General features: G+C 48.6%; 1 protein-coding gene across 11 annotated transcripts in view; it reads right to left on the reverse strand.

The window, feature by feature from the left end:
- Positions 1-1,531: 1,531 nt before the first annotated feature.
- The window catches only part of NOD1 (nucleotide binding oligomerization domain containing 1), a 46,447-nt gene continuing 20,021 nt past the window's right edge, over positions 1,532-27,957 (reverse strand). For 4 of the 11 annotated variants that reach the window (XM_020993243.2, XM_020993242.2, XM_078151124.1 and 1 more), the window contains exons 2-12: positions 26,263-26,568; positions 23,885-24,059; positions 20,283-22,104; positions 17,603-17,686; positions 15,648-15,731; positions 15,116-15,199; positions 13,473-13,556; positions 12,704-12,787; positions 10,749-10,832; positions 7,972-8,055; positions 1,532-2,342 (exon numbers count right to left, since the gene is read on the reverse strand). In XM_020993243.2, coding sequence (XP_020848902.1) covers positions 2,273-2,342; positions 7,972-8,055; positions 10,749-10,832; positions 12,704-12,787; positions 13,473-13,556; positions 15,116-15,199; positions 15,648-15,731; positions 17,603-17,686; positions 20,283-22,104; positions 23,885-24,059; positions 26,263-26,463 — 2,856 coding nt within the window. In that variant the 5' untranslated portion in view covers positions 26,464-26,568 and the 3' untranslated portion in view covers positions 1,532-2,272. Of the gene's footprint in view, positions 2,343-7,971; positions 8,056-10,748; positions 10,833-12,703; positions 12,788-13,472; positions 13,557-15,115; positions 15,200-15,647; positions 15,814-17,602; positions 17,687-20,282; positions 22,105-23,884; positions 24,060-25,818; positions 25,927-26,262; positions 26,569-27,957 lie in introns of those variants that run through there. The other 7 variants (XM_020993248.2, XM_020993247.2, XM_020993245.2 and 4 more) reach the window with 7 other exon arrangements.

Genomic DNA, 27,957 nt, shown 5'->3' on the forward strand with positions numbered 1-27,957 from the left:
CTTCTCTTGGGCAGCTGAACAGTAAGTGAGTTAAAGGTGGGACTTCCACAGAACCCGTCACCCCATGGTGAAAGATTGCTGACCCTCTGCCTTGGCGGGAGGCTGTCCTGCCCTCTGATTTCCCCAGACTCCAGGGGACGATAATCTGTTGGGCCGCAAAGAGATGAGTCTGTACTGCTGTGGTCAGTGACTGGACCGAGCAGAGAAGAGACTGTCCTTCGGGGGGGCAGAGGAGGATCTACCGGCCAATGGTGTTCATCCTCGCGTGGTATAACCCAGGAGGCTCAGGTCCAGCCCCATCCCCTTGACTCTTCCACAAAACCTTTGATACACAGTGCTGGGTTACAGGCCTAGGAGTGAGACAGAATGGAAGGTCTCATCCCCAATGCGGGTCAGTCCCTTCTCTGCAATTTATCTTCTCAGGCACAGAGAAGGTTTTCCAGGCTAGGCTGTGGCTCAGTAACCATTTCCCTTTTTTTGGCCTCCGCTAGCACAGCTCTGCCCATATACTCTCCCTTCCCTCCAGTTAGAGCAAGATGGGCAGAGCTGTACGAGAAGAGACCAGAGAGAAGTGAGGGTCTGTCTGGCATCCTTACCCTACTGGGATAAGAGCTGGGTGGCTGGACTGGGTGCACAAGCATGTCAGAGGGGAGGGAACTAACGAGTTGGGCTGCCTTCTTCGTCACTCCCCTATGGGACTATAGAGTTGTGAGCATTCTTTTTTTTTCCAGGCAATTGGGGTTAAGTGACTTGCCCAGGGTCACACAGCTAGTAAGTATCAAGGTCTGAGGCCAGATTTGAACTCAGGTCCTCCTGACTTCAGGGCCTGTGCTCTACCCACTGCGCCACCTAGCTGCCCTTAAGTTGTGAGCATTCTAACAGTTTCTGGGTCCCTGACTCGGTGGGATCAGTCTCCTCATCCGTGGAGTGGGCATATGCTACTCCTTATCTGTGGCATTGAGGAAGGAGAAAGAACAAAGACAGTCTGATAAAACACTTCCTATTTATTAAGCACATTTCGGCCCGAAGCCTGGGATGTAGTTACCCAGTGCTGCCCCAGAGAGACAATGCCAACCTGGAGATCGCTAGACCTTGGATGCTGGGGGTTTGACATTTCTGGGCCTCGGTCTCCTCATATGTATATCGAGAGGGCAGGACTAGATGACCTCTGGAGGCAGCAAGGTGGTGCCACAGTGCACGGAGCCCTGTTCCAGGAGTCAGGAAGACCTGAGTTCAAATCCAACCTCAGACACTTCCCAGCTGTGTGCCCCTGGGCAAGTCATCTTACCTCTGTCTGCCTCTATCTTCTCATCTACTAAATAGCACCTACCTCGCAGGGATGTGATGAAAATCAAATGGAATGATATTTATAAAAAGTGTTTAGCACAGGGCCTGGCTCATGCACAATAAGGACCACATAAATGCTTATTCCTTCCCCCACCAGAGTCCCTTCAGCTCTAAATCTGTGATCGAAGGCCATTGTGGTGCTCAGCATCTTGATGCCAGCCGCAAGTCATTTCCACAATAAGAATAATATTTTAAAAAGCATTTATATATGACTTTCAGGTTTCCAAAGCACTTTACATCTAGTACCTCACAACAACCCTGTGAGGTAGGTTCTATCATTATTCTCATTTTACAGATGAGGAAACGGAGGCCCAGAGAGGTTAAGAGGCTTGCCAAGTTTCATTCAGCCAATATCTGAGGCAGGATTTGAATTCAGGTCTTCCTGTCTCCAAGTCCAGCACTCCATCTACCGCACCACCCGGTGGCCTTCAGGGCTCAGGGGAGGCTCAGGCACTCATGTGAATCAAGCTTGGCCAGCTCTGCTGGTAACTTGTCTTCCTTCTGTTACACAGAAAAATTAATTCTTTTATTCACTCGTTGTTGAGGAAGGGCTTACCGTGTGCACAGCACCATTAATGGATATGTACAAAAAATCCTGGCTATATACAAGAGCCTCTGGTGGCATATACACAACTCCAAAAAAAGTCCAATAAATGGATTCTTCCGCTGCAATAAAATGCTAGTCAGTTTCCCCTGTCATTTTGGGGAAAAGCAAAATGTGTCACTTTAGGCAGCACTGTCTGCCTGGTGCCTGCGGGCCACCATCTTCCTGCAGTCTTGACAGCGGGCTCCACCCTGACAGCTGGCCCAGCGCTACTGTCCCACGTGGGCGATGCTGCATCACTGATTCCCGTGGCACAGTTCTTTCTGGGTGGCACTGGTGGCACTGACTGCCATGGGGCAATGCTGATGGAGACACAGCTCCTCAAAAATGGAACCGCTTCTCGTCCTGAAAAACTTTGGCCTCTTCGGGCTTGATGGGGTTCCCATTCAAGCTGGTAGGAAAGACGAAAGTGAAGGAAGTGTTCATTGGGGCACATGGTGTTAGGGAGGGGAGCAATTCAGGTGATTCTGGTTTTCAAGGTTTTTGGAGGACTCTAAGCAGATGGGACACCCACGAAGTGTCTTACACTTGACAACCCAGCACCCTTTAAATAAAGGAGTGTAATTTACCAACAGTGACCCAGGGCATCCTGAGCTCTTTTATTCTGAGGTTTGTTACCTGCGTAGCCCTTCCACACACTTGACAAGCCTAACCAGCTGCTGCAAGCAGGGGACTCTAGCTGCTGTTTTCCACAGAAGGCACCACAGAGGCCATTTGATCCAATCCATACCCAAGCAACAGTTCCCTCTCTGTTGTTTAGTCATTTCAGTCGTATCTGACTCTTTGTGACACCATTTAGGATTTGCTTGGCAAAGACCATGGAGTGGTTTGCCATGTCCTTTCTCCACTCATTTTACAGATGAGGAAACTGAGGCAAACAGAGTTGTGTGACTTGGCCAGGTTACACAGCTAGTAAATGTCTGAGGCTGGATTTGAACCCAAGTCCTCCTGATTCCAAAGGCCAGCACTCTATGCACTCTGGTGCCATGGAACTGCCCCAATAGTTCCCTCTCAAAGATTCATCTTAAGTGCTCACCCAGCCTTCAACCAAAGACTTAACCCTTCAGGTGGAAGCTCAATCCACTTTTCCTAGCTTTCTTAGGAAGTTCTTCCTTCCAACAAACCCAAATCTACCCCCTGGAAATGTCTATGCATTGATCTTCTCCTCATTTCCTGACATTGAGGAAGACCAGCCTCCTCATCTTAATCTGAGATCCATGGACCTCCGGGGGTCTAGGGATAGATTTCAGGGGGTCCATGAGTTTGAAGGGAGGTGAGGAATGACATTTTAAATTTCACTAATCTCCAAATGAAATTTAACATTTCCTTCAATTCTGAATGTGGGCAGGAAAACTGATTCTGAGAAAAAGTCCACAGGCTTCACCTGCCTGCCAATATGGGGGGAGGGAAGGGTATCGAGGGTCCAGGACCCAACAAAGGTTAAGAAGCCCTACTTAACACCTATCAGATTGGCCAACACGATAAAACAGGAAAATGCTAAATGTTGGAGAAGATGTGGGAAAATTGTAACTCTAATACATTGTTGGTGGAGTTGTGAAATGATCCAACCATTTTGGAGAGCAATTTGGAACTATGCCCAAAGGGCTATAAAAATGTGCATACCCTTTGACCTAGCAATACCACTTCTAGGGCTGTATCCCAAAGAGATCATAAAAATGGGAAAAGGACCCACATGCACAAAAATATTTATAGTAGCTCTTTCTGTGGTGGCCAAGAATTGCAAGTTGAGGGGATGCCCATCAATTGGGGAATGGCTGAACAAGCTGTGGTATATGAATGTAATGGAATACTATTGTGCTATAAGAAATGATGAACTTGTGGACTTCAGAAAAACCTGGAAAGACTTGTTTGGACTGATGCTGAGTGAAGTGAGCAGAACCAGGAGAATGTTGTACACAGTAACAGCAACATTGCACGATGACTAATATTGATAGACTTAACCCTTCTCAGCAATACAAGGATCTAAGACATCTCCAAAAGTCTCAAGGTGGAAAATGCCATCCACATCCAGAGAAAGAACTATGCAGTTTGAATGCAGATCGAAGCATACTATTTGCTATTTTTTTCTTATGTTTTGTTTTGTTTCTTCTTTCTGGTGGTTCCTCCTATGGGTTCTAATTCTTACTTAGAACATCACTATTGTGAAAATATGTTTAATAGGAATGCATATGTACAGCCTATATCAGATTATGCACCATGTTGGGGAGAAAAGAGGGATGCGAGAGGGAGAAAAATTTAAAACTCAAAAACTTATGGAAATGATTGTTGACAAATCAAAATAAATTAATAACAAAAAAAAAGCTCTACTTTAAGCCTAAGCAGAATGAGTCTGAGCCCTATTCCATCAATATTTCAAGACAGCAACCACTGTCCCATTTCCAGGTTAAATATTCCTGGTTCCTTCTGTTACATGGCATTCAAAGCTTTTCTCCATCTGGCCCTTTCTTTCCCCACATCACTCCTGCTCTCACACTCTCCAGGCATCCTGGCCTATTTGCTGTTCCTTATACGTGGTGTTTCCTATCTCTGGGCCTTTGCACCGGCAGTTCCTCATGCCTAGAACGCTATTTCTTAACCTCTGCTGTGTTCAATCCTGAGCTTCCTTTACAAGGCAGCCCAAGGGTCAGTTCCTCCAGCCTTCTCATCCAAAGCTCCCTTCTGATGGGGTACTTGGGTGCTTGTGTTTGGGTGCTCGTACTCGGACCCCAATTTCTCCCTAGCCTCAGAAACACTGTCCCTGACAGTTTCTCACCAGCCCAAGGACCCTGTGCTTAGCAATTACTCATGAGTGGGCCCCAGCAAGACACATATCTCTCCCTGGTGCAGTTCCGAACAGCACCTGAAGGATTTATTAGTTTAAAACTGGCTTTGCACTGGGTCATAAAGACATTCTTACCCACTACTATACTATCCTACCACCCTACCTTATTATCTGGGCTCCTCACTAACTGTATTCTAGACTTAAGACATATGTATACTCCCTACATCTATCTTGTCAAACAAGACATTGATTGGTGGCAGACTGGACAACTCTCAGTTACCCTGAACTCTGGTTGATTTAATGACGTAGCAGGCCTAAAACCACACCTCCATGTGGCCCCCCTTGTGGGCTTTTCCTAGTGAATTCTGGGTAAAACCCCTGTGCAGTAGGTACAAGAAGTGCATGTTCTTTTAAGAACTGACCACTCCTTAACCACTCCCTAACCCCACCCTGAATCCCCTAGTTAGCATATTTGGCACATGTTTTATTGTGTTTTATCCTATATAAACTTTAACTGTACCTCTCTAAGGTTGCAGGATCCTTTAAGAATCCTTGCCCGCTGAAAAGCATAACAATAAACTTTGCCACCTTGGCTTAAAGAATGCTTGAGTCTGTGAATTCATTCCAGATGACCCATGTACTTAAGTCTTTGAGGGGTCACAACCTCTCAACCTCTCAGCCCGCAACACTTCCATACACTCTGCATTTATGTCCCATGTAATCATTTGCGTGTCTGTGTCTCCCCCATCAGAATGTACGCTCCTTGAGGGCAGAAACTGTTTTTGCAGCTAATTTGCATCACTAGTATTAGCAGAGTACATAGCAGATGCTAAGTGCACAGTAAATGCTTAGTGATGGGTTGGCCATTTGCCTTGGGCTTTCCCTCATTGAGGCTGTTTTCCTCTGAACAGTCACTTGCTCGTCAGATGTCCTTCCTGAAGTGTGGCTCCCAGAATTGAGCCCCATACCCCAATGTGGCCTGAATGGGGCAGGTGTGACACAGATCCAGGCCTCTAGACTCTACAGTGAGCAAAGGATGGCCTGCCTTCTGGCTAACTGTCTGCCCAGCAAAAGAGGGAGTAGGGAGTTACATTGAAACTAGGGGAAAAGAGTGTGAGATTTTTTTTCCCTTTAAAACAAAAACTCTGTTAACTTAAAACCACACAGTGTTCAGACAGAAGGGGTGGGCACCGCTTTGCAGCTGCTAATACCACAAGGTCCTTGATCAGTCTTCCCGGAAGCTGTTTTCTGGAAACTGCAACCAGGATTATCTTTGTATTCCCTAACTGGAGTCTGCCTCCCTGGCCATTGACCAAGCAGTCAACAATATGGCCCTCTGGCCCTCCCGGAGACAGCCCTCTCTGCATCCCTCCAAAAGCAGGGCATGAGAACACGAACGCCGACAGCCAAGCCCGGACTCTCTGCATTACCGAGAGCTCTTCTGCTCTGCCCAGTTCTCAGGAGGAGTCCCTCCTGCGTCCTGAGGGGCAGCTTCATACCCTGGTTGTGGGGGACAGGAGAAAAGCCTGGGAGGTTAACAGATGTGGCAAGAACCATTTGTGTACACAAAGAAGCTAAAGCAGCCCCTCTCCTGCTTAAGCTGACCCTTCCCTACTGCTGAGCAGCCTAGCTCTTTGGGAATCATGTATTCAGTTTATCGATCCTGTTTCCAATGTTTCCAGTCTATACTGTTTCCTGTTTCCACCATGTCCTATAGCAGACTGGACCTAGGGTTGGACACCTAGAGCTTTGCCTCAGAGCACTGAAATGTAGAGGGTATACATCTTCAGGAAAGACCAGAAACAAGTGAGTTCAGTGCATAATTAGCAAGGGTCATTATTTAAATTAAGAAGCTAACAGATGGCCACTTACTTCCTACTTCAAGACTGTACCCTAAAAAAAGCCTCTATGCTCCACCCTTCCTTGTTCACACAACCGCACCCCTCCCCCCCAACCATGAATGTCTTTAAAGCTGATCTGAAGACAAACTTTGTGCTTCTTGGCCTGAGGATAACAATGAAAAGTCTCCTGGTTGGCTGAAGAGTCGGAAGGCCTAATGATTCAGTAAAGGCTAATGGGAACTGAGTGTGCAGATAAAAAGTCTGAGCAAGTGATCTCTCATTCTCTTATCTAGCAGCTTTCAAATGAGGATGATGGCTGTGGGCTGCCCGGTAGGAAGCTCTACTCCTACCTGGCTGCCATGTGTCTATGAGTACATGGTGCCCCTGTTTCTTTGCTGTTCATTCTTTGCTGATCTTAGCTAATGAGTATTGTGAGATGGGAATGCCTGGGTGACCAGGAGATACATCATGGGAACAGTCAGGTGACATCCATCAAGGCCACCTGAAGTCCCACTGATGAAGAGAATCCTGGAGCTGGTGGTAGCAACTCACCCCTGGGTTGGGGGTGTTTTGTAGCAACCCCTTTAAATGAGATCTCACTACTCCCAGAGACTTAGTGTGTGAAGAGGGAGCCCGAGTCACCTGTTTTGGGGGATGGTTTTACAATGTCTTTCCTTGTTATACCTTCTAATATTCTTTTGTCAAAGTTAATTGATATCAGCTGGTAGGAGTGTCCTAGATGGGATCATGAGCGATAGGACTGGAGTATCCCAGGCCTTCTGTGACCCAATGATAGAACCCCCAAGAATCCCCTTCTGTGGACCTCCCTGCCAAAATGAACAGAAGTTGGAAGAATGAGCAGAGGTGGTGCTACAAAGGAAAATGCTTTGATGAAACCAATGGACAGAGCCATGGCGTCTGACACCACCATGGCTGCCCATCTCTCTACAGAGATGACAGAAGTGTGCTTCATCACTTATTCTGAACCAAAACTGGCCATTACAAGACATTGGAGTCAGCTTGCTTTTTCAGTGTAGACATGAGAGGGGACTGAGAGGTCATCCAGGCCAACCTCTTTAGGTGCGGTGGGGCAGAGAGAGAGAATAGGGAGGGGAAAGTCTATCACCTATTAATACAGGGAGAAGCAAGCCATTTGGCAATTCTTCATTAGCACAACCAAGTTAGAAAGTCGAGGCAGCACAGTTCAGTCAAAACTCTATCTGGAAATATATTTCGAATCCAAGGAACTGGGAGAAGTGTCATTCCAAGACTCATTATCATATCAACTTGAACCTTCTGGGATTTAAGAACTATAAAGGGGATTCATCTTCAGCACCAAATATGTCATCAATGTTTCCACCCCAACCCACAAGGCAGGGAAGGGCACTGGGCCATACCAAATATCCAGGATGGTTGAGTTCTTCTGGAGAGCATCCGCCAGGCGTGAGATCCCCTTGGCCGTGATCTGGTTCTGAATGAGCCTGAAAAAAGAAGGCACCTTGTACTAAACAACTCTCATCGTGGCCCTGGGGCGGGAGGGCAGCAGACACGGCCAGCTCTCAGAGACACAAAACACGTTTTATCGCTAAGATGTGCTTTTCCCGAAGTTCCTTCCAGCTTCTAGTGAGAAAGCCCCGTCATGGGGCTGCCAAAGGATGCAGATGCCCTTTGCTTTATGGTGAAGGAAAATGGATTGATTTCCAGTGTTAAGTGGGGTTAAGCTGTAACCAGCTGGGACTCATGAGACACTCCCAGGCTGCATTAGCTGACCTTTCCAACATGAAATGGGCTGCCTCGTATGGAGAGAGCTCCCTATCACTGGAAGTGGTCGAGCAGAAGCTTCCTGACTCCCCTCCAGGGACGTGAGAGAGGGGCTCTAATAGAGGGTGGTGGGCAGGACTAGTGACCTAAATGTACAGATGGTTGGGGCTGGATGGGGCAATGAGGAGGTCAAGGCTAATAAAGTTTAGGCGGTTTGCTCACAGCCACATAGACAGGCACAAAGTCAGGATTTCAGCCTCAGTCTCCTCCCTTGACCATCTCCAAACTCTCCTATTCTAGAGTGTTTTCTAGAACAATGAATATGAACGTGAGCAGCTACTGAGACAAAGCCAGGTCCTAACTCTGCTGCTTGTGACCTATGTGTGACATTGGAGAAGTCACTTAACCCTGGTAGGCTTCTCTTCCCTTAACTGTAAAATGAGGGGCTGGTCTAGGCAGCCTCTAAGTTTGTCCAACTCTAGGTGTAGGAAACTATTACGTTACAGTAGTACTGCCTGGCCTCAGTTTCACCATCTGAAAAATGAGGGGCTTGGTCTAGATAGAGAGCCTCTGGGCTTTCTTCCATAGATTCATATCTATGATCCTCTCCACATTCTAAGAGAGAAAGAGGGAGGCAGAGGGCAGGAAACAGCTTTCATCTGCCATGATCTGAACGTCTTCATGGGTCCCAGTAGAATTTCTACCATAGGTCAGTGTGCTGGGATGTAGCCATGACCCTCAGAGTCACAGCAAGGCTGAAATCCTCATGTGCCTGAAGCCAGGCTTAAAACTCACGTTGGGTGCATTACTGTTTGCCAGGCATGCTGAGCCTTTCCCAGAACCCATGTGACTTGGCTTGCACAGGACAGGGAGCTCTGTACCATGAAGGCTTACTGACATTAAACATTCATGGCCTGATAAGAATTATTCTGAACTTGTCCCTCATTGGGCCCACTTACGAATTCACTTTTGCTCTGCTTTGTCCTCTAGGAAGGAAGGAAGGGGCCAAATGCTACAAAGGTCGGGGGATGTGGCTGCAAAGTACAGTGTGTTTCTGAAAGGCTCCCCTGGGGCAAACCCTTCTAGCTTGGTGCCCAGGCCAAGCAAGAGGCAAACAGTGAGGTATCCCACAGCAGTGAGGTTGAATATTTTGTTTGGCTTATACCACACATTCCCAGCAGGCAACTGTTTTGGCAACACCGAGCTGGGAGGTGAAGTGGGAGATGGGGGGAGGTTGAGCTTTCCTCATTTCTGTGGCAATCATAGGGTTCAGATCTGGGACCACCTAGTCTAGAGATTCTTAATAAATGCTTTTTAATCGATAGAAGAAGAATTCATTGATTAAGGCCTAATTGTTAGTTAGAAACCCAGGTCTCTTAATTTTTAGCTGGGTATCCTTTCCATCACAAAATGGTAGTGATAACCATTGGTGAGGCTTAGATACGCTCACTTTGGCCCAGGAAGGGAGGTCATTCCCAGGACCAGGATTACCAAGAACAAACTGGGGCAGGTTTACAAGGCCATGAGACTGATCCTCTCACTCCAAATCCAGCTGGACACCTGCCCACCCTTAGCCTGACTGCCTCCACTACATCCTCCTTCCCCCGCCCTTCATGCTGCCCCTCTTAAAGGTTGGGTCAGGGAAATGGGGAAAAGAAGACATCTCCTAGTGCTATTCGCCATGTCCAGGAGTAAGAGGGAGACCCCCAGGCCCTGACTTTTTTCTATCATGGTCAGCATTGGCAGAGATCCTAAGATCGTCCTAATTTAATCAGTCAACAAGCATTTTATAAAGGACCTACTATGTGCCAGGCACCGTGCAGGGGATACAAAGACAAAAGCAAAACATTTGCTACCCTCAAGGAGCTTATGTTCTAACAGGGGATACAACATGTAAAAATATATAGTAAAGGCACACAAGAGACACGTAGAGCAGACACAAGAGGTTTAGCGTCGGGGCCTCAGCAGTCATCTCGTCCAGCCCTGTCGCTGGATAGAGGCAGTAATGGAGGCCAAGGCAGGTAAGCGACTTGTCACAAGTGGCAGGTCCAGAATCCGTACATCTCCACTGCCCCTCCATACTCCCCTCAATGGCATAGGCCCTGTCATGGGCCCTCAGCTATTTTATTGGGCGAATCTGTCAGTATTCAGCCCAGGGCTCAGCAAAATCACACGCTGGCAGGTTCACGTACACACCACAGCCACAGCCGTCGAGATCAGACTTAAAACATCATTGGGCAATGTTTAATAAGATAAGTAAAAATACTACAGGACACAGATAATGGTCATGTGTGGTTTTCCAAGTCAATATGTGGCTGCAGGGATCCTTATATACAGGTCAGTGACCCTGTTTCTATATACGTTTGATGTCCCTGGTCTAACAAATCCTATAGGTGGGAGCTACTGAAATTACCACAAATCTCTCAGCGTCTGATTGACTTCCAGCATCTCCGCCAAGCTCTCCGCTACTTCGTCATCGAGGTTGTTTTTGGTCAACCTAGACAAGAGAGGACGTGGTTAGCTCACCCTGGGCATAAAAGAAAAATGCCAGCCCACAGGAGCACGTGAGGTCAAGGCCCTGTTTACAGCTTGACAGAGACTGGCCAGGAAGGCAAGGCCTCCATCCCTCAAAAGATAAACCCAAACAGAAGACAAGACTAGAGGGGCCATGGAGGCACCGGAGATAGGCGCTAGTGCGGAATGTCCATTGGCCTTCAGCCAGAGGTGATTGTCCCAGAACGGGCAGATCTGCAACCCCATCTTCCTGATCTGGCTGCTTCTCTAGAAAGGGACCCTCATCACCAAGAACTAAATGGCCAGACCAATGTTTGGAAAAGGTGGTGAATCGCCCATGAAGTCAGGGAAGCTGTTATGACATGAGAAACTCATTGCTGGAAGGGCAGAGGGACACAAGCCACCTGATTCACTCATTGCTGGTGGGCTCATAGGGAAACAATCTGAAAAATGGAAGGAAAGCTTCCCAGTGGTTCATGTGCTTTGATTCAATGATCTCATTACTGGGACTGTATTTCAAGGTTATTGAATGCGAATAAAAGACCCAATAGGTGTGAAAATATCTACAGAATCATCACTGGTCATAAGCAAAAAGGTGAAGGTAGACTACGTGCCCATCGAGAGCAGAGAGCTGAGAACACTGGTCTGTGAAGGAATGGACTGTTTTGTCAGTGTGAGGAATAGCAAATAAAAAGAATTCATAGAGAACACGGGAAAACTTGTATGAAGAGATGCTGAGTGAAGAAAGCAGAGCCCAAGGGATAATATACACGCAATGACTGCAGCCACCCACAGTCAATTTGGCGAGAGCACAAAATCACAAGGGTCAATGTCAATACTGTCCTGCCAGAGTTAAAGGAACATCCCTCCTTTCTACTAAGCAATCAGTCAGTTCTCTCAGAGAACGTGCTTTGTAAAAGGGTTTGTTGGAAAGCGTCTACTTGGTCAGAACAAACTGTCTCAATAGATTTATTTCAAGGCTATGAGAGCCTGACGCTAGAGGCTGGTGCCATAAGTAGCAAGTACAAACTCCAGGTTGGCTTTAATTCATATTATCAAAATGAGATCATAAAGCACTTAGCACAGTGCTGGGCACATTGCACATGCCATATAAATGTTGGTAATTATGGTTATTATTATAAGACCCTCATGCTCAGTCCCACTTCTCGACTCAGCCTAATTCCTTCCCTTGCGCACTCTGTGCTCTTGCCAAAGTGACCGAGCGCCGTTCCCCACATGTGACATCCCACGTCCCACCTCCATACCTTTGCCCAGGCTAGCCCCCAAAGAGGGAAGGCCCTTCCCTCTTCTTCAGACCCCTGGCCTTCAAGACTCGACTTGAGGGTGCCTCCCCACCTCCGAGAGGCCTTTCCTGCTTCCCTCGTTGTTAGCTCTCTCCCCATCGTGTTGTACTTATTTGTGTGCCTGTTGTATCCCAGCTCCCCCGGGAGAGCCTTGCTTATTCCCTGTATTCCTAGCACCTGCCATGTAGTTAGTGCTTAATAAATCATAATGATAGTGGACATGTACAGAGCACTGTAACACTGGCCAAGATCTTTACAGGCATCTCACTGGATCCTTATAATAACACTGTGGAGTAGGTGCTATTGTTATCCCCATTTCACAGATGATGGAATTGAGGCTAAGAGATGAATGACTAACTGGCCAGGATCACATTACTGTTAAATGTTTGAGGCAGAGTTCAAACTCAGGGCTGCCTGACTCCCAGCTCTACACTCTATCCACAGCACCAACTGAAAGCTTGTTGACTGATGTACCAACCCAAACACATGCGGTGACCATTTGAGAATTCCCGAGCCCAGGTCCTCCATGCCAAGGTCCCTTGCTCCTTACCAAACTATCTTCACCGAGCTGTTTTGCTGGAGTGCTTGAGCAAGGCTTTTGCCTCCTTCCGTGGAAATGCCATTGAAGGCAAGACTGAAAAGGAAAACCACAAGGGACATTTCACTAGGGATCCCAGATATTTCTCCACTGTCACTGGGCAGTGGTCAGGGAAGCCACTGTTGAGTATCTGCTTCCCAACCAGAATGACGGAATCTTTTGGCTGAAGGCAGAAACCTCTCTCTGATCTCTGTGCTAAAGAGCTATGTCCAGAGCCCAGGACAAAGCCAGGGAAAACTTTAGCAAATGCAGGGAGTGGCGCTAGTGCCAATGGCCTAGAGAGTTTCAGGCTGTGTTGTGGCCATATATGAGCTGCAGACCAGGGGAAATTCTCTGGAGGGCTCCCAGGACAAGGCCACTAGGCTCAGGTCCCATCTTCTTCAATCAGTGTAACAGGAAAGCCCAGAGCCTAGAGGCAGGACTAGAAGGGAATTGAGAGTGAGGAAGCCAAACCTAGGAGGAGGGGGACAGAGGTAAAGGGATAAGAAGGCAGGCAGCTCTCCACACCTAGCATTCTGAGAATGAGAAAGCAGAGATACTGCTGGGGGGGGAGGGGAGAAGGTAGGGACCCTGGCACAAGCCAATCCCCTGTCCTCCCCCACCCCCACCAGGCAAGGGAAGAGGAAAATTGGATGGGCTTAGAGTGGGGCCTGCCACCACATCCTCAAAACAAGTTACCCCAGAGGTAGTGAGTGGTCTTAGGAGGCGGCACTTTGGTTACCTCAAGTTGGATAAGCTGGGGTGATTCCTCAGGGCATCTGCGAAGGCCTTGGCCCCTTCATCTCCTATCTTATTGCCCCACATTCTGAGAAGAAAAAGTCAGAGAGAGTTCAGTATCCCCAAGCCAGGCCCACTGGAACCATCTCCCATTCTCCCTTGGAGGACTTAGGCCTTAGCAGACTCTTCTAAGTGATAAGAGGTGGGTGTGGGAGGCAGTGTGGCCCAATGGAGAGAAAACGAGGCTTGGAGGTTGAGGACATGCATTCCAGCACCGCAGTGCTGCTACCTGCTGAGTGACCTTGGGCAAGTCATCTTGTGTTTTGAGATGAAGTGACTTGCCTATGATCACAGAGTGAGCACATGAAAGGGCCAGGCCTTGTGACACCAGACCAGAGATCTTCCCAGGACACCATGCATTTTTTTTGGGGGGGGGTAGGCAATGGGGTTAAGTGACTTGCCCAGAGTCACACAGCTACTTAAGTGTCAAGTATATGAGGGCTGATTTGAACTCAGGTCTTCCTGACTCCAGGGCTGGTGCTCTATCCACTGCACCACCTAGCTGCCCCAACCATGCTGTCTTATACTTTGCATGCACGTTCTTGATATGAAGAATGTTTATGACGTGGAAACTCAGGGAGGTGGGGAGATAAATCCTTCTAGGCCTCTCTACCAGATGATCCTCTGACGTTAGTGTCTCTGAGGAATTCAGCCATGAAGCCACTCCTCAGTGGGAGGGCCTTGTGGGCTTGGCAGGAGGGATATGGACAGACTAGACTGCCCAGCCCTGTCCTCAGGAAGCCTACAGTCCACTGCAGGAAGAATAACGGATGCTAAGGGGCCGAAGAAGAGGTCCAGCCCCCAAGCACTGGGGGAATCGGAGAAGAGAGAGGACTCTTTTGTCTGGGGCAGTTATCCGGAAGTCTTCTTGGGGGAGGCGTAACCTGAACTCAGTCTCAGACATCCAGCTAAAGATTTCTAGCAGGCAGTTATAGGGAGCTGGGTAGCACAGTGGATAGTGCACTAGACTAGGAGCGGGAAGGACTAGAGTTCAAATCTAGCCTCAGACACTTACTAGCTGTGTGACCCTAGGCAAGTCACTTGGCTTCTCTCAGCCTCAGTCTCCACATCTCTAAAATAGAGATAACAGTAGCGCCTACCTCCCGGGGTTGTTGCTGAGGGCCAAATAAGATAACATATGTAAAGTGCTTTGAACACCTAAAAGTACAATATAAATGCTAGTGATTATTTTCATGAGTCAGAGAAGGGGACAGGAGGTCGTGGGAGAACCTGGGGCTAGATCCAGAGATGTAGGGGCTCTTAGAACAGAGGGAATAGTTGAAGTCATGTGAAGTCACGTGGCCCGAAACTTGCTCCCCACCCCCTTTCCTAGGTGGTAGTAAATGGGGCAGATACAAGAGGGCAAGGTGACAGGGTCAACTGATGCCAACACCACAAGGATGGCATGGCCTATATAAATATCAAACAACGCATTTATTAAGTGCCTGCCATGTGTGCAGCACAGTGTTAAGGCAATCCCTGCCCTCAGGGAGCTTACAATCTAATGGAGTCCCCAGGATGGCCTGTAGGGGGCCCAGGCCAGCGTCCTAGAGAGCTGCTCACCTCTACACACAGGCGCCTACTCACCCAATGTCCAGGATTGACTTGCTCTTCTTAATGGCCAAGGCCAGACATTTTCCTCCTTCACTTGTTATATAGTTTGCTCCCAGTCTGTGGAGAGAGTTACGACATTTCTGTACAAGAAAAAAGGAATGACCCAGAAAGTCTATGCCCCAGCCCCTATTCTTCTGGTCACTAGGAAGATCATTTACTGAATGCAACAGGAACCAGGTAACTTAAAGTCAGAAAGCTGCTAGGATACTGGGGCAAAGAGAGTCCAAATAAGACCTCATCCTCACTGACATTTACATAGCACTGACCATGTGCCAGGCACTGTGCTAAGTGCTTTATAATATAATAATGCTGTTAGATAATGGCTAACATGCCAGAAACTGACTATCCACTCCCTTCTGAATTTTAATGACCCTTCAAAAGGCTAAGGGAAGGGAGGAAATGTATCCCATCCCCCGCCCCCACACCAACCAGACACCCTTCCCCATCTCATCTTCTGTTCCCCTCCCCATCTGCCCCCTCCCCAGCCCAAGGCAGTTTAACTCACTTCAAGTGCGTGAGATTCGTGCACTCCTCGAGGATCTTAGCAACGTATTTGGCTCCAATGTTGGTAATTTGGTTACTGTATAACCTTGGAGAGAAATCACAGTTTCAGGCAAAACTTTAGGACGTCTTGGCGTGATGTGGTCTGGGGGCTTTAACAAGGCAAAAGTCTGTGATGAAAAAAAGCACTAGGTCTGAAGTCAGATGATGCAGGTTCAAATTCTGGCTCTGTCAATTACTATAAGTATAATACAAATAATAATAACAATAATACCTACAATTTTATAGTGCTTTAAATACTTATTCTGTTACTTCACCCTCAAAACAATCCCAGAAGGTTGGTACTATTGTTATCCTGTTTTGCAGATGAGGAAACTGAGGTAAATGGAGGTTAAGTAACTGGCCTGGGGTCACACAGTTCTAAGCCAGATTTGAACTCAGGTTTTCCTGGCCAGCACTCTAACCACTGAGATACCTAATATAACTTTGGGGGCAACATACTTCCCCTCTCAGTCTCATTTTCCTCAACTGTAAAATGAGAGGTCGACTCCATGACTTCCCAGTTCTCTTCCATCTTGAAAACTAGGATCATTTAAAAATCACAAATTTTTATTGGTCTCTTGTTTTCACTTATTCAATCTCTCTCTCCTCACACCCCTCCCAGAGAACTATTACGAGAAAGAATTTAAAAGAGAAAAATCAGTGAAACCAATCAATGCATCAGAAAAATCTGTCAATATATACAATATTCCACACCCTTGGACCCTCCCCTGCTTCTGCACTCACAGTTCCATGAAAGAGTCAGGGGAGATGCCTTTCCATTGCACTTTTTGGGGCAAGCTTATTAGGTCTTTTCTTTCTTTCTTTCTTTCTTTTTTTCTTTTTCTTTCTTTCTTTCTTTCTTTCTTTCTTTCTTTCTTTCTCTCTCTCTCTCTCTCTCTCTCTCTCTCTCTCTCTCTCTCTCTCTCTCTCTCTCTCTCTCTCTCTCTCATTCTGTCTCTCATTCTCTCTTTCTTTCTGTGGGTACCATAGCCTGGGGTGACAAGGCCAGGGAAGAGATTCCAAAAGCCTGGAGGAAATTAAAATTAACCCACAAATAAGTCACTACTTTTTATTTCATCCTCTCCCCCAAGTGATGCAGATATAGCAATCCCTCTACAACTTGCTGGGGTCATTGATACAGAGCTAGAAGGGACCTCAGAAACCACTCAGTCCAACCCTCTCATGTTGCAGATGAGGAAACTGTGGTCCAGGGACTTGGCCAAGATCACCCAGGGAATAAGTGTTAGATGAAAGTTTTGAACTCAGTGTCTTGACCCCAAAGCCATGCTTTTTTCACTACAGAACACCAAAGATGGTCTTCAAGGGTTGCCGTGGTTACAAAAATTGACCCTGTTTCCAGCCCTCCTTCCCCCACTTTTCCAGGATATTTCTGGACAACAAACACACATCCCCTCCTCAGGTGTAGACCTGAAGTAGTTCCTGTTCGGGGGAACCTGTCAGAGCCTGCTGGCATGGCCTTCCAGCGCCTTACATGTCATCAAGGGCACCAGAGGAAGACTTGAATGGAGGCATCTCCAAGACAGCCCATCGTCCCCTTCCAGATGCATGTCCTCATCCCACATGCCTTTCCTGGGGCCATTTTGCTCCTTGATGGCAGGTCAACGCCATGGCTATAGACATAAACTTGGAGCTTCAAATGAGATTGCAGGATTGTCAGGGAATCTTAGATGGCTAGACCTCGAAGGGACCTTGGAGGTCACTGGCTGCCTCCCCCCGTTTTACAGACTGGGAAAACTAGGGCCTTGAGGAGGGAAATTAACTTGTTTGGTGTCGCACAGCAGAGTCAAAACTAGAACACAAGTCTTCTTCCTCCCAGGGCAATGTCTTACCATGGGTTGTACGCCCAAAACTGAAGCTTCACACTCATTGTTCCCATCCACACCCTAAAATACATACCCCAAAAATGTCAAAATTTTGTATTTCGTTAGCTCCTCATACAGCACCTTGACACCAGAGTCGGTGATCTGATTCACACTGAGTCTGAAAGGAAACAGGAAATAAACAGAATGGACAAGCTGGTCTGGCTACTTCTTACCAGCCTGGGTCTGCTACCCACAGGGCAGTTCTCATGGACGCTAAGATGCATGACCCTGCTGGCTGTCACAGACCCTGAAATACCATGCTGCTCACAGGCTCAAGAGGGGGAAGAGAAAGGAACAGGCACTAACCAAGCACCTACTATGTGCCAGGCACTGTGCTAGGTACTTTTTAGAAATATTATCTCACAACCTTGTGAAGTAGGTGCTGTTATTTTATAACCTCATTTTATAGATGAGGAAACTGAGGAAGACAGAGGTTAGTGACTTGCCCAAGGTCACACAGGTAGTGAGGGTCTTAGGTTAGATTTGAACTCAGTTCTTCCTGACTCCAGGCCCTGCATTCTGTGCACTATGGTGCCACCTAGCTGCCCAAAGAGCCCCTTAGTTTCATTCAAGTTTGACCCATTTAACAAGGAATGTGTAGAGAAATGGAGAGAAGGCTGGATCTGGAGAATGGAAGACCTGGATTCAAATCTGACCACAGACTTTGTGACTTTAAACAAGTCACTTAAGCTCTATTGACCTCCATGTCCTCATCTGTAAAAGGAAAGTGCTGCACTCAAGGACAGCAAAGGTCCCACACAGCTCTAAAACCAGGACTTTCCCATAACGTGGCCAAGGACCCATATCATTCATCTAGAGAGGGATCCGAGTCTCAGAGAAAGGAGGCGACTTGCCTTTGGTCCACAGCGAGTGAGTAGCAGGGGTAGGATTCTAACTCAACTCCCAATTCAGCCCTCTCTCCAGGGTGCCTCAACAGGGACTATTTGTGGAAAATTCACAGGGACTCACAGATTCACAGACTATTTGAGCTCCAGCTCAGGAACCTCAAAGACCATTTATCAAACCAACTCTTTTCACAGATGAAGAAACTGGGGCCTGAAGAGGAAGGAGAGGGGCAGCACAAGCTAGGGCCTGGTCTGGATCTAAAACCTATTAGATGTGTTACCCTGGGCATGTCTATTCCCCTCCTTTGGGGCCTTGATGGCCTTAACTGCAAAATCGGGCTAAGTTTACCCATTGCACAGACATAACATCCTATCCTGGCTGTCTTCTTGCCATCTGTCCTGCCTGCCTCACTCCGGTGGAAAACTGGCACCTGCCATCCACTGCTGGCAGTCACTTCAGATTTCGTCCAGTCAGTAAGCACTTATTAAACACCCACTGTGTACCAAGCATGGTGCTAAGTGCTAGGGATACAAAGAAAGGCAAAAACACAGGGCTGGCTCTCAAAAAAGTCACAGTCTAAGGGGGAGGTAACATGCAAGCAACTACATATCAATAAGATATAGACCAGATAAATTAGACAGGATCAATAGAGGGGTGGCACCTTCCCAGGGGACTTCAACCACAGCTCTGGAACTCCCACCCTGGGGCCTGTGCTGTCCCGACTGGTGAGTGTGTAGCTATGGGCTTCAACCAATCTTCTGATTCCACTCAGGCCACCATCTTGCCAGCTCCCCTCCTGGCTTCTCCCTCCTCTCTGCCCAGCTCTGAAACCATACATGACTGCCCCTCCTCCCGGAGAGCACCTGTCGATTAGCTCCCCTCTGTCTCCAGTCACTAACCCAGTGTCTTCTCAGGCCCAAATAGCCAGGCCTGGTCACCCTTCTTCCACCTAAGTCCTCCTAATAATAGAATGGAAGTTCCCTGAAGGCAGGGACTAATTTTCTTTTGTATTTGTATCCCTAGCTTTAGCACAGTGCTAGGCACATAGAAAACACTTCTAAGAAATGTTTTTGTTAATTCATTTGCTCACAAGGCTGTGGAGAGAATCAAATGGATGGACATATGTAACATGCTTTGCAAACTTAAAACATTCTATCAAGGATGATTCTGAACAGCACCTTGAACCCAGGTGTCTCCTGACTTTTCACTGCATCACACATTTCTAAGGCTCCCGGGAATCCTGGATTTGTACACCATAAATGACTTCAGCTAACTCCTTCAAACTTAGGAGGTATCGTGCCCAAATCTGTTCATTTAATTCAAGTGCTGCAGTGGATAGAGAGCTGGGTCTGAAATCAGGCAGACCCCAGTTTAAATCTGGCCTGAGTTACAAGCTGTGTAACTTTCGGCAAATCATGTCACCTCTTCCTGCCTCCGTTTCCTAAATTACCTAGCTCCCAGGGCTGTTGTGGGCATCAGTTGAGACAATTGTAAAGTGCTTAACACAGTGCCTGCACACAGTAGGTGCTATGTAAATATTAACTATTATTATCTTGAGAGGCTTTCCCTTTCCCTCCACTTCTAGCACTCTCCCTCTGGAGATTACATTGCATGTATTTTGCTTTCCCTTATTTGTGAATGTTCACCTTCTCCCCAGGATTATGTAGGTTCCCTAAGGGCAGGCATTTTATTGCCTTGGTGGGTGAATCCCCAGTTCCCATCTGAGCAGGCTTCAATAAATACTCGCTGAATGAATGAATGAGGAAGCCACCCGGCCCAGGCACCCAGCGCCAGGACCCAAGCCCGGGTCTTTCCACCGCGTCGGGAGCCATTCACCCAGCGCGGGCGAGCTTGGCAGCAGGCTTCACCTGAGGACCGTGAGGCGGCTGAAGCAGGGGCGCAGCTCCTTCACCCCGTAGTCATTGACGTTGTTGTTGTCCAAGTCGAGCGCCAGCTGCTTGGGGAAGTGGTTCAGGACGAAGGAGAGCGCGCTGCAGTCAGCAGAGCAGGCGTTGCAGTAGGTGAGCTTGATGTAGTTGGCGCAGATGCCTCTGGCGGCCAGCTGGCCCACCTTCTGGCTCTGGGTCTCGTAAATGCAACGCAGCATCCAGATGAAGGTGGGCATGGCCTGCACTTGGTTGAACTCCCCCGTGTGAGTGCGGGGCAGACTCTTCAGGTAAGAGCGCAGGCTGGCAAACAGGTGCCTCCAGAGAGCCCTCCGCTTCTTGCGCAGGGCCACTACTGGCACCAGGTGCCGAAGGAGCCTCTGCTTGGCCTTGGACAGCAGCCCGCACAAGAAGAGGTTGGTGAACTGGAAGTGGTCATTGTTTCGGAAGGGGTCCTCCTTGTCCAGGTTGCTCCCCCCAAGGCAGCTCAACCTGAGCAAGGGGAGCGGGATGGAGGCTGCGCTTTGCCCCCTGGGCGTCCACTCACCAAAGAACTTCAAGAGCTCCCTCGTGTTCACCTTGTCGTCAGCGATGAGGAAGAGGGCCGTGAAAAAGGACTGGAGAGTGATGTGGAAGAACTCATAGGCCGGCTGGTCTCCCACGGGCCCGGGCTCCGGCACCGCCCGGACAAAGCCCAGCTGGAGGTCCCCCTCCTGCACGTCGGAGGCCTCCACCTCCTCCTGGCTGAAGACAAAGAGACTCTTCAACATGCCCCAGTAGGCAAGCCGGCCCAGGGCACACAGAGTCTCCCGGCCCGAGCGGAAGGTCTCCACCTGGCTCCGCATGTTCCGCTGCAGGAGGCTGGTGGGCAGGGCTCGGTTCAGGTGGGCCTCCGCCATGAGCAGGAAGATGTCTGTGAGAGTCAGCGTTTGGTCGGGCAGATGATGGGCGCCCTCGTGGGTGGCGTCGAAGTGCTGGAAGCACTTGAAGATGATCCAGCAGAATAAGGGCACCGAACACAGGGTGCACAGGTGGGGGCTTGCGTCCAGCTGGTTAAGAACTCGCACCTGCAGAGCCCGGTCCGGGAAGAACTTACAGGTGTAAGCCCGCAGGTGGCTGGGGGAGAAGCCCCGCAGTTGCACCTTCTTCCGGATGAGGGCACGAGGGACTTCGACGCCGGTGCGGGAGGTCAGCACCTTCCCCGCGCCCGGAAGCAGCTTGCCCCGGAGCAGGCTGGCCAGCAGGGCCAGGGGGTGGGCGGGCTGCAGCGGGGAGGCGGCGTCGGGCACCTGGCTCAGGTCAAAGTCCGAATGCAGTTCGTCAAAGCCATCAAAGGTAAAGAGGACGGACTGAGGGAAGCGCAAGAGGAAGGCGAACACGGCGTCAGGATCCAGCTCCGGGCAGCAGCTGTGCGTGAAGAGCAGGTCCCGGAGGCTGAGGGCCGCGCTCGGGGGGAAGCAACTGAAGGTGCGGCAGCGGAAGGGGAAGAAGAACTTGGCCTCCGAGCCCAGCTCCTCCCGCGCCCACAGGCTCTGCATCTTCTGCAGCAGCACTGACTTGCCCACGCCCGCATCGCCAAAGATGAAGACCGTCTCTCCCTCCTGGTTGATGACTCCCGCGGGGTCGTCCAGTAGGGAGCCCAGGCTGCTCACGGTGCCCAGGCTCTCGTTGCGAAAGTCCAGCAGCTCCATAACGTTCTCAGTGTATGTGTCCGCCAGCAGCATCTCCTCCTTCTGACTGTAGGAGGTGAGGAACTTGGAATCCCGGCCCCACTCTGAGCGCAGCTTCTGGGTGTACCTGCTTACTGGTGGAGGAGCGGAGGGGACAGGACGGGGCAGGAGGGCGAGAGGGAGGGAAGGGAGGAAGGAGAAGAGGGGAGAGGAGAGAGGGAGAGAAGGACGAAGAGGAGGAGGAGGAAAGGGAGAACAGGAAAGGAAGGGAGAAAGAGAGAGAGGTGAGGGCAAACAGTGTCATTTCCAAGAATGAGAAGCTGGCTTCCTCTACCCTGTGCAAGAAAGATTCTAATATCAGGAGGAGCCTATTGTGATTCAGGAAGAAATTACCTTAACTTTTCACCTAACATGCATTCTTTTTAAAATATTTTATTAATATCTTGTTTTTACATCATCTTCATATCCAAACATTTCAACCCTCTTGCCTTACCCAGAGAGCCATCCCTTGTAAAAATCAAGTCAAGTCAATAAGCACTTATTAAGTACCTACTGTGTGCCAGGAACAGTGCTAAAGGCTGGAGATGCAAAGTAAGGCCAAAGATCGTCCCTGCTCTCAAGGAGCTTACATTCTGATGGACAAGAAAACATGCAAACAGTTACGTACAAACAAGTTTTATACACAGGATAAATTGGCGGTGGTTTTGGAGGAAAGGCACCAGAATTGAGGGGGATCAGGAGAGGCTTCCTGGGGAAGGGGGATTTTAGCTGGGATTTGAAGGAGGCCAGAGAAAGTAGGGGGAGATTAGGAAGGAGAGTATGGGGAAGAGCCAGGGGAAATGTGGGGAGGTGAAATGTCATGTATGAAGAACAGCAGGGAGGCTGATGTCATCAGGACACAGAGTATGAGGAAGCAACTTGCAGAGTTGAGCTTTTAAAGGCTTTCAGAGCCAAACAGAAGATTTTATACTGGATCCAAGGAGTAATAAGGATCTACTGGAACTTCCTGAAAGTGGAGGTGACTGATTTCTGGGAAGATCACGTGGGCAGCTGAACGGAGGCAGGATGGGAGTAGGGCAGGGTGTGGTAGGCAGACCCACCAGTGGCTATGCAGTGGTCCAAGTGTGAGGTGAGGGGGGCCTGCACCAGGGGGCAGCAGTGCCCAGACAGAAGGGGCCATATTTGAGAGATGTTTTAAAGGGAGTGTCAGTGAGACTTGAGAACAGACTGCATATGGTGTGGGTGGGTGGGTGGGTATTCTTTTTAACAAAAAATAAAAAAGCAGTTTGGTCAACCGGACCCAGGTATGCGAGCAGATGCTGTGCTGTTCATCTATCCTTTCTGCCTTGGCACTGGCCGGCCTACAGGGCTGGAATGCCCTTCCATGAACAGCTCAAGCAACCTTTTCTCCAGGGAGCCTTTGTTGATAGCCGTCCTCTGCCAGCAGCCTCCCTCCTAAGCCACTCTGGGTTCATTGACTTCATACTGATGCAGGTATGTACACAATTATGTAAATTTTTGTTGTCTCTCCATTAGAATGGAATGTCTTTGTGTATAGGGATTGTTTCAATCTGTGTACCTCTCAGCACAATGCCTGGCACACAGTAGGTGCTTGATAAATGGCTGCTGGATGACTGAATGATCTGAGGGTACCTAGCCTATGTAGATCCCGTGAACTGAGTAAGCAGGAATTATTTATTGTATTTGTATGCTCAGGCCTAACAGTGCTTGGTACACTGTAACTGCTTACTACATGCTCATTGATTGATTGATTGATTGAAAAGGAAAACAATGAGTGTTTCCTACGAGAGATGACAGGGTAAGGCTCAGAACTGGGAATGCTGTAGGAAGTCCCAGAGCTCCTGGCAAATAATGCCCCAGTGACGTGGTCTGCCAGCTGGCTCCTTGGCTTACCAGGGTCAGTGTTCACAATTATTCTGCCCCTCACAAGCTCTGAGGGCGAGAAGCGGATCTCTTCCAGCCATGGCTGCAGATCGATGAATGCGTCTGGGATCTGCTGCAGCACAGAGATGAGATACTCGCACACTTCCTCCCCTTTGCTCTGAACCAAGTCCAGCATCTTACGGACCTAGTGGTGATGACAAACAGGCAGGGCATCAGCTCACCCCCACGGCTCTATTTGTCTTGGAGAGGTGCCTGGGCACACACCGGTATTGCCGCTGGGTCGGGCCCCAACTGAGCTGCTGCCTGCATGGGCTTGTTGGGCAGTGGAACCCCGGGGGAATGGACTGCCTGACTAAGAAGTGAACTGGAGAAACCCAGGAGACTGCTGATCCCACAGGCCACTCCTGTGGAATTTTCTTTTCCCTCCTCATCTCTGCTCTAATGCTATAGTCTTTCCAGGCACAAATGGGGTGCTCAGGGAAATATTCACCAGCTTGGACCACCCTCCAGGCATGGTGCTGGTGAAGCGTCAAGGGAGAAATGGGCCTGACTGATACCTTATCATTTTAGTGATGACACAATGCATCCTTATTCTCCGGGGACAAAACATACCCCTGCCTAAGGAGGAGAGAGGGCAAGACCACCAGGGCCACAGACTATTTCTGAGGCTCCTTCTTAGGGACTCTGATCCCTGAGGAATTTTCTAGTAAACAGCCACTATCCAAGAAGGATTTGTTATTGTTGTTGAAGTATTTTTACTTTTTAAAAATCGCAGGAGAGGCAGGTAGGTGGCGCAGTGGATGGAGCACCGGCCCTGGAGTCAGGAGGACCTGAGTTCAAATCCGGCCTCAGACACATAACACTCACTAGCTGTGTGACTCTGGGCAAGTCACTTATGCCCAACTGCCCTCACAAAAAAAAAAAATTGCAGGAGCTGGACCCACATGTGACTGAGAATGTCCTTTAGCACACCTCTGACAAATTCTAGGATGGTCTTTAGGGTCACAGTGGGGAACTCCCTATGACCCCCCAAGTTACAAGAAGCTCTCCACACTTTTTTTTTCAGGCAGTTGGGGTTAAGTGACTTGCCCAGGGTCACACAGCTAGTAATCTCCACACTTCTTAAAAGATGAGTGATGGAATCTAGGAAGGGAAATGTGATTGTTCCCCCACTTTTTTTTAACGTAAATTTTCATTGATAGTTTTTTTTTTACCTCATCTAAATGTCCCACTGTATCCCTCTCCATCCCGAAGAACCATCCCTTATAATAAAGATTTTGTTATAAAAAGAAAAAGAAGAGAAACAAATCAACAACTAAAAAAAAAATCTGATGCTCTACGCGATGCTTCAGAGCCTGCAGAGGGAGGCGCCCCCACCCCTTTGTGATGCAGACAGCTCAGGACATTCTTGTGCTCGGCAGCTGGCGGGTTACTCCCGTTCATCCCTTCACTAGACCAGCAGCCGCCCAAGGTTCACAGGCCAGGACTGAATGGTTCCATTAGCACTAAGACTCTTATCTTTCACTCATTTACCAGTCAGAAGCAAGAACCACAAAGAGCCTGAAGGGAAGGAGTTAGCAAGGAAGGCGGTTATCTTGTGATCTGGAAGCTGTTTGCTCCTCCAAGCAAAACAGAGGCAGGAGAGAGCAGAGCCAGAAGAACCACAGAGCGACCAGGAGGCCGACTGCGGCCTCCTGCCGAGAAGCCCAGCGGCTGCCTTGGGAGGGCACGGGTCCTCCTTCCACGGATCTGTCAATGCAGAGATGGTGTGCAGGGAATTCTTTTTCAGGTTGAGTTAAATTAGAGGGCCCTGAAGTCCCTCCCTACCATTCTGTGGCTTCAACAACAGGGGGTGAAAACAATACTTCGTGGACACAAAACTCAGTGAAAATGCAATGGCATACGTTGGTTTCAAATTATGAAAGTGAAAGCACACATCCTACCTTTTCGGTTAACATTAAAACAGCAGTGTAAGTGAGTCAGAACCAATTCTTCAGGTCGTTTTGCTTAACTGTTGGGGGAATGTTGATCACAGAATCATTTATCTGGAGCTGAAAGGGAAGCCACCCAATCCAACCTTTCATTTTACAGATGAGGAAACTGAGACCCAGGAGGATCAGGGACTTGCCCAAGGTCACACACACACAGTAAGCATCAGAGTTGGGACTTGAACCCAGATTCTCTGACTACAGAGCCAAGGTCCCTTCTCTAGCACATTTGCTGAGATTCTTCTACTGACTCAAAATAAAAAGTCTCTATTAAGGAAAAAGGCCAAACACACACACATCTGAATTGGTGAATAAATGGGTACATCATCCCATTCTCAATGGTCTTTGAGGCCAGAGGAGGGGCCCCTGTGCCACCCCCAGACCCATCAAAGACCATACCTTGTCCGGCAGAGTGGGGCAGGCACCCACAATCTCTGCATCTTCCACAGAGAAGTACTCATTGACAAGCAGGTTGTCAATCAGACACTGGACATTGCGGATGTGGGTGACCAGCCGTTCTCGGTCCGCCTTGAGCAGCCTGATGCAGGAGCGGGGGTCCTTGGGCACTGCCGTCACCTCCGGGAGGGCTTGGATTTCCATGGCTAAGGGACTTTCCCCAAATTCATCTTTGGCTGCATCTGTTTCTGGGGTCTTTTGGCAATCAGACTCTTCATGCCTGTTGCTTCTCCTTGCTCACTAAAGGGCCTGGAAAGATAAAAGCAACAAGCTATTATTGAAACCAAGCCACCAGTGCCTTCATTTTCTTCTGCTGAACCAAAAGTAGGAAAGAGAAGGAATGGGAATACACATTTATGAAGCATCTGCTTTGCACCAGGCACTGTACTAAGGCCTTTCCAGATACTATCTTACTTGGTGCTCATGACAGCCCTGAAAGGGGGTGCCATTCTTAGCTCCATTTTACAGTTGAGGAAACAGGTAGACAGAGGTTAAGTGACTTGCCCGGGTCACACAGCTAGTGAGTATGTATGGGGCAGGATTTGCACTGAGGTCTCCCTCCCTCCAAGGCCAAAACTCTTCCCATGTTCTGCTTGCGGTAGTCCTCTCTGGGATGAGAAGGAGAGGCGGTGATTTGGTACAAGGAAGGATTTTGCCTGAGAGACACAGCTACCAATACTTTATTTTCAAAAGGTTCGATCCTACGAAGTTATTCATGCTCATTTAACAATTCTGCCTGTCTGGACTCCAGAAAATAACTTTTCTCTTTAAAATCAGGCAACTGGATTTTCTAAGTAGGAGTGGGAAGAGTTGCTTCATGAGGGATAAAAAGAGGAAGCCAAGCAAAAAGAAAATCCTGCTGGTATCACTTCTTTTTTCAGTTCCTGATAATTTTAGTCACTAGGTTCTGAACTTCAGGATATGTGCTTGGAGAACACGTTTCAGGGGCCCCGGGATCCATGATTATGTCCTGTTCACTAATGCAGAGTCGTCCTCGCCTGCCTTTTGAGCTCTCATAAACTTCTGTCATGGGGGCCCGCTGAAAATCCCATCCTTCGGTATCCCCTCTGAACTTAACCAGGCTGGTCCTTGGATGGACAATCAATCAATCAATCAATCTTTGTTCAGCACCTACTATGAGCCAGGGACCATGCTAGGCTCTGGAGATACAGAAAGAGGCAAAAGACAGTCCCTGTCCTCAAGGACCTTACAATCTAGACAGACAGACAGGCACAGACATACACACGCCAAGACCACGGCATAGTCTTGGAGAACGTAGGCTCGTTTTCCTGCCGCTGAGACATCAGCATGAGGTTCTCATGGAGGGGTTCTAATGACAGCAGCCAATCAGTAGGCAGTGTGGTGCAGGGGGTTGAGTTCTAGACCAGGAATCAGGAAGACCTGGCTTCGAATCTTGCCTCTTATGAGCTGTGTGGTCTTGGGCCAAGTCACTTAGACTCTCTCAGCCTCCGGTTCCTCAACTGTGAAATAACATCACCTACCTCCCAGGCTTGTTGAGAAGATCAGATGAGATAATCCACAGGAAGGGTTTTGTAAACTTAAAAAATTATATAAATGTGAGTAATAGTAATTATTACCTATTTTTTTAATATTTGTTTTTAATTTTCAAGATCCACT

Source organism: Phascolarctos cinereus, unplaced genomic scaffold, assembly GCF_003287225.1.
Source record: "Phascolarctos cinereus isolate Bilbo 61053 unplaced genomic scaffold, phaCin_HiC Scaffold_1;HRSCAF=81, whole genome shotgun sequence".
NCBI lineage: Eukaryota > Metazoa > Chordata > Mammalia > Diprotodontia > Phascolarctidae > Phascolarctos > Phascolarctos cinereus.